Source organism: Vulpes vulpes, chromosome 1, assembly GCF_048418805.1.
Source record: "Vulpes vulpes isolate BD-2025 chromosome 1, VulVul3, whole genome shotgun sequence".
Taxonomy (NCBI): domain Eukaryota; kingdom Metazoa; phylum Chordata; class Mammalia; order Carnivora; family Canidae; genus Vulpes; species Vulpes vulpes.
The window spans coordinates 194922945-194928944 of record NC_132780.1 but is presented as its reverse complement, the minus strand read 5'-3'; the positions used below and the strand labels follow the sequence as shown (position 1 = coordinate 194928944).

At 42.0% G+C, this 6000-nt stretch overlaps 1 protein-coding gene across 4 annotated transcripts in view; it reads right to left on the bottom strand.

The window, feature by feature from the left end:
• Positions 1–711: 711 nt before the first annotated feature.
• The window catches only part of LOC112925122 (uncharacterized), a 158481-nt gene continuing 153192 nt past the window's right edge, over positions 712–6000 (bottom strand). For all 4 annotated transcript variants that reach the window (XM_072738440.1, XM_072738449.1, XM_072738466.1 and 1 more), the window contains exons 46-47: positions 2593–2720; positions 712–904 (exon numbers count right to left, since the gene is read on the bottom strand). In XM_072738440.1, the coding sequence (XP_072594541.1) occupies positions 779–904; positions 2593–2720 (254 nt within the window). In that variant the 3' untranslated portion in view covers positions 712–778. The remainder of the gene's footprint in view (positions 905–2592; positions 2721–6000) is intronic.

Sequence of the window (6000 nt, the reverse complement as noted above, 5' to 3'; positions counted from 1 at the left end):
ATAGACTCAACCTTATCCTTAATTTGAAAAGCTACATATATCGTATACAAATTTATGTATGAAAATGTTTCTCTGGTCTGTTCTGTTCCATTCATCTACCTATTTATTCCTTTACCCAGGATACATTTTCTTGTCTGAACAAAAAAATTGGATTAGGACTTTATAAAAGTCAATATTTGTGGGAAGAATTTTAAAAAACTATTAGGAGAGGAAAATGTTCTTTCTCTTTTTAAGGTTTTATTTATTGATTAGACAGAGAGAGAGCACAAGCAGGGGGAGCAGAGGGGAGCCTGATGTGGTGCTTGATTCCCAGGACCCTGGGATCATGACTTGAGCCAAAGACAGACACATAACCAACTGAACACCTAGGAGCCCCAAGAGAGGATGATGTTCTTAAGTGAAACAAATAGAAATAAGTGCTCTGAAGTTTACTTCGATTAATCTGTTCTGGTTTTTCACTTACTAATAAATACTGCTTAGCAGCAATGCCCTCTCTCCTGGCTCACACACCTCATCAGTAATTGGGAATCCATAGTGAGAGGTTGTTGGTTGACCAAAGGCAAGGCTTAGGTTGTAGAAGTGCAAATCAACATTTAGGTCTTAAAACCTAGGGCCAAACTCTACTTCACTTGGGACATTCAAGGATATAATCATCTCAGTCCTTCCACACTATCTTCATAGTACTACTAATAAAAATTAGCTAAACTTTAATGGAGGTTAGAATCATTTTTATTCATTCAAATGCTCAAAGAAATAAAATGTGGAAAAGGACATATGATTACCAGTCAGGTCCTTGTGGGATTATGGATGGAGCTGTGTGGACTTGAAAAGCTGAACGTTGAACATTTTCTGCTACATTAGGTAGAAAGATGCTGTCCGTCCTTTTTTGGTGCTTGGTGGGTACCTGCAATATAAAAATTAAATAGATATTGGAGATATCATTAAAAGTCACTGTTACTCATAAGACCAAGATCTTTGGCACAGTCTGGGTTAGGCCATTTAGTGTGCCTTCTTGTATTTGCCACTTGTCATAAAGGGAACTGGTCACAAATTAAATCTTTCAACAGAAAGCCATTTTCATCTAAGGAAAAAAGATATCCCATATGTGGAGTAATCTAAAAATTCCTTAATATTTTATCATTTGTGTCAGTGCAGTGTTTTGTTTCTTTGGTGGTCTTACATTCCAGCCACGTATAAATTCCTCTTCAATCTGTATTTATCTGATTTGTCTTATAGGCCTTTCTTAAGAAGTCAGAGCTTAGATAGATTTGAAGAGGCTCCAATTCTTTTGTGCCTTTCCTGGACCTTAGGCTTTTTGCTTGGGGTTTTTATACACAATCCAATGGGCCCACAAAATATCCCCTTATTTATTAGAGTTTGTTTAGACTGTTACCCTTCTAAATCTTTTGAATACAGTGGAGCTCCTCAAATGCACTTAGCTACTTAGGCAGCCTTCTCAACCATGAGTTGTGACTACCAGCCAGCCCCATAAGAGCAACATTTGCTTTTAAGTGAATCTTAAAAGCCCTTGTGGTCCCATACACACCAACTGAATATTGCTTCCTTTTGGAAAAGGCTTTAGCAGAAACAAACAGACATGTACTAGAATTTCACCTTTTGGTGAAAGGTGACTGCACAGGGATTGGTGAGTCAAGCAAATGGCAGGTATTAATAATGTGGTCCTACTTGGTGAAGAACCTCAAATGGATGTTCCTGACCTGTTTCTTCCCTTTCTGTGTATGATTCCTTAACTGCATGTTCAGAAATACTGCGACATTTTTTTTGGTCCAATAACTAGACTATCGGCTGCAGAATTACACCCTCAAAAGAGACCAAGAATTGGCATAGTTTCTCTGGCAATATGATTAAATATTTTCCTTTTAAGTTTTCTCAAAGCAAGAGGCAGGAATTCTTAAATGTGTTGACATGAACTTCTAGAAGAGATTCTGAAAAACAATGGGTAATACTTATCAAAGTAGCACAGAGAAGGCAGTGGAAGAGCTTGTAAATGTTTTACCTAAACTAAAAGCTGAAATATTGAAAACAATTTTTTAAATATGTGCTATACCTTGACCTAATCTGAGTTCCAAGAATTTCTTTGGTGGGTAGATTTCTTACATGTTTTTTAAAAAGAATTCTGCAACTTCTGCTCTGCCAGGGAACTCAGATGAGAGATCTGGTGCTGTTAGTTAATTATTGTAGATGATGGGAGAAAAAGAAGAAATTCAGAGACAGAACACAGCAAGATGTGGATACTCACTTTCACATTCATTTATTTAGTGTAATTGAGTAAGTGCTTTTCTGCCGAATTGTTTCGACCTCAGAATTCTATTATTGAGGAGTAGCATCAGCAAGATGGCAGAGTGGGAAACCCCAGACCATCCTTCTTCCCACAAACACATTGGTTCAGCAATAATTCACAAACAAATTGCCTTTGTGACAAATCCAGAATTTTATTATCTAGATCCAAGTATCTAGATAAGAGCCTGATACATAATTTTTAATGTAATTTTGAAGTGAACCTAAAACCATAATTTCATATTTACATTTTTTCATTATTTCACATATATAATTAAATCTATCATTACTTACAGTGTCTGGCCTTTGAATCCTTCTTGGTATTTTACTGCTCATAAGATTAGTCTTTAAAAGGTGTTGCTGGGAGTATCTGGATGACGTGGGAGCAGAACGTAGGGAGTACTGAGCCCGAGGTGTAAGGCCTATAATGCCAAAAAATGTTAAATTATATCTCTGGTTGTAGTGTACAGTCTTAGATTTAATTCATAAAACTTTAGAGCTTAAAATGATCATCTTATCCAGCTTCATCAATTCTGAGTGAAGATGTCAAAATCTGGATGGAATCTTTAGCCTGAGGATCACATAACCAAGTGAAAGAGAAGGATATAATGGGTGACACGGACTATGGTGGGTAGGAGTGGACAAAGATATTCAAATTAATCAGACTTGGTAATTAACTGGATTTGTAGGGTGGCAAAGAAGAGCTCCCAGATTGCTGGCTCAAGCAACTGGATAGATGTTAATTTTATTTTATGGTGGATTTTATGATCCTGGTACATATATTCTCAATAAATAATGGTAACAAAATTAGAAGGGTAGATATAAGTGGGAAATATAAGTATGTAAAGAGAAAACAGTTAAAGATTAGTTCAAGGACCCTGAAAAAGTAGGATCAAATGGGATCCCATGCATTGGGATTGGCCCCTGGGAAGAAAAGGAGCACCTTTTCCATCTTATCAGGAGGGACAGAGAAGCAGCTGAGTAGCTAGTGCAGGTGGGCTGGGGTCAAAAAATAGAGCGGGGTGGGGGTGGGGGTCCGATCTGATGGCTTTTAACTGTTCTGTGAAACTGGAGGTAAAGTGTTGGCTGGGGAGGAGGACAGAATCCAAAGGTCTGAAGGGACCAGGAAGATTTTAAATAGTTACTGGGAAGAGGAGAGAGTGAACCGACCCCATCCTCTGCTCAAGGGGAGGCACATGTGAGCTGGTTCTAAGACCCCTGAGCATCATAGTCTCTGGCTTTTGTGATTTGTTCAAACTTGCCGAGTCTGAGGCTGATTCTTTTTAACTGCCCCATCCCCGCAATGACTCCCACCCAAGAGCTGGAACAGAGGGTAGCAGCCATAGCAGTGGCAATCATCTTGCTTCCCAAGGACCTCCACTTCCTCTCTGCTCCCGGCATTCTTAGAGCCCAGAGATGGAGAGAGAGAGAGAGAGAGAGAGAATTAGTCCTGGTGATAAACATCAAACCCAGATCAAGCGAACTTAAGCCAGTCTACCCCTGAACATTTCCCAGTTTTGTCAGCCAAGTGATTTCATTTTTTCCCCCCTTAAGTATTTTAAGCATAACCGCACAAGAACATGTTCTAGTGTCTCAGGAGCTGCAAGATCCTAAGGGGAATCCATGCTAATGCCGAGTAAAGAGAGCTCGCCCCTTAACCCTGCCTTTGCCTTTGATGCTTCTGAGATGAGGAGAGGGGTGGCTGCTGCTTCCACTCCTACAGAAAGGAGAGACCTCGGGCACCTCATGCTTTCAGCTGGACAACTGAGAGGGGAGGGGGAATGGCTGACTTTGGCCTTTTCCAACTCTAGGGTGGTACCTGGCTATCCCCTTGGAGGCTGGGTACTAATAGACAGGTGTGACCCAGTCCTTCCCCTCTAATGAATCCATGCATAGGGAGTCCTCCATCAATCTCATCCTGTCACCCAGAGGGAGACAGATGGGGGCTGGGCTTTCAGAAGAACTAGCTCTGCTTCCAGGGAAAGAGGCTTTTCCTCCACTCCTGCCACATCCCCAGTCCTGGGTATTAGGGTTCCACCCCGCTACCTGTCTGGTGCCTCACTCTGCTTCTCCTTCCTAAAATGTGCAGTTGTTGGAGGACATGGATGGCAGTTTGAAAGGACAAATTAACCCAGAAAGAGATTAAAAAGATGCTTGGCTGGCTCATTTGGTAGAGCATGTGACTCTTGATCTCAGGGTGGTGAGTTCGAGCCCCCCCCTTGGGTAGAACTTACTTATTTAAAAAGATGCTTGGCTGGACTGGAGGCAGAGGGAAGAGGGAGAGACAGAAAAATCCCAGGGAGTGTGGAAAGTAGAGTACAAGGTACTGAACTGCTCAGGGTCAGTGGCCAAAATAGGGCCCTTGGATATTTTTGATATTTTTTCTCTTCGGACAGGGCAGCTGAGGCGAGGAACCTCAGCCCTGCTGTCAGGTCCCAGGCAGCAGGCCCAGAGGCAGGAAGAAGAGCCTGGGTTTTACAGTTGAGCCCAGCCCTGGTCTTTCTTTTTCTTTTTTCTTTTTTTTTTTTAAGATTTTATTTACTTATTTGAGAAAAAGAGAGAGATGAGAGAGAGAGAGAGAATGGGTCGGGTGAGGAGCAGAGGGTGAGGGATAGAATCTCGAGCAGACTCCATGCTGAGGGTGGTGCCCGACATGGGGCTTGATCCCAGGACCCTGAGATCAGGACCTGAGCCGAGATCAAGAGTTGAACGTTAAGCTGACTGAGTCACCCAGGTGTCCCCCCAGGCCTGTTCTTAGTAAACCCAAAGTAATTCCATCTTTGTCTGCTTGACCTTTGACACTGATCTTTCTGTTTCCGAGAGGCTGTGTTTTCTCCTATCTTCAACTGGCACAGAGCCAAAAGCAAACATAAAGGACACACATGCATGAAAGTGTAGTAACCAACATTTGCACAAATATTTGGTGTTTTTATACTATGTGGCAGATGTGCATCATTTCATTTAATCCTCAGAATACCCTTTTGAAGTGGGTATTCCCATTTTACAGAGAGGCTAAATTAACCTGTCGAAGGTCGCACAGCTTGCAGTGACAGAGCCAGGATTTGAACCAAAGCTCACACACTTTTTTTAAAACTTTTTATTTATTTATTTATTTTAATTTATGATAGTCACAGAAAGAGAGAGAGAGAGGCAGAGACACAGGCAGAGGGAGAAGCAGGCTCCAAGCACCGGGAGCCCGACGTGGGATTCGATCCCGGGTCTCCAGGATCGCGCCCTGGGCCAAAGGCAGGCGCCAAACCGCTGCGCCACCCAGGGATCCCCAAAGCTCACACACTTAACCACCAGGCTTTACCAAAATGGGACAGCAGAGGCTTGGCTGATTTTAACGATAAGTCAGTTGTGATTATTGATAATTGATGATATTTTTGATAGTCAGATCTAGAAGAGAACTTAGAATTTATTTCATCCTCAACTTATAGGGGAGGCAGCTAGTTTAGAGACATCCTGGGTTTGGCCTCTGCTCTGTGCTGCTTGCCCAGAGGCGTGTTTCGGTGCCATTCCCATAGGACGCCTCCCGCCCCCAGCACCCAAGCATCATAATATCCTTTCTAAGTAACATCTGAGAAACGTGGTCACTGATGTCCTGAGGCATCAAGACAAAATATAGTGAATTGCCCAATGTTCTTTAAGTGGTGTATTACATACTTGAGACCAGTTTTTATGACCAAAACTTTTTAGTTT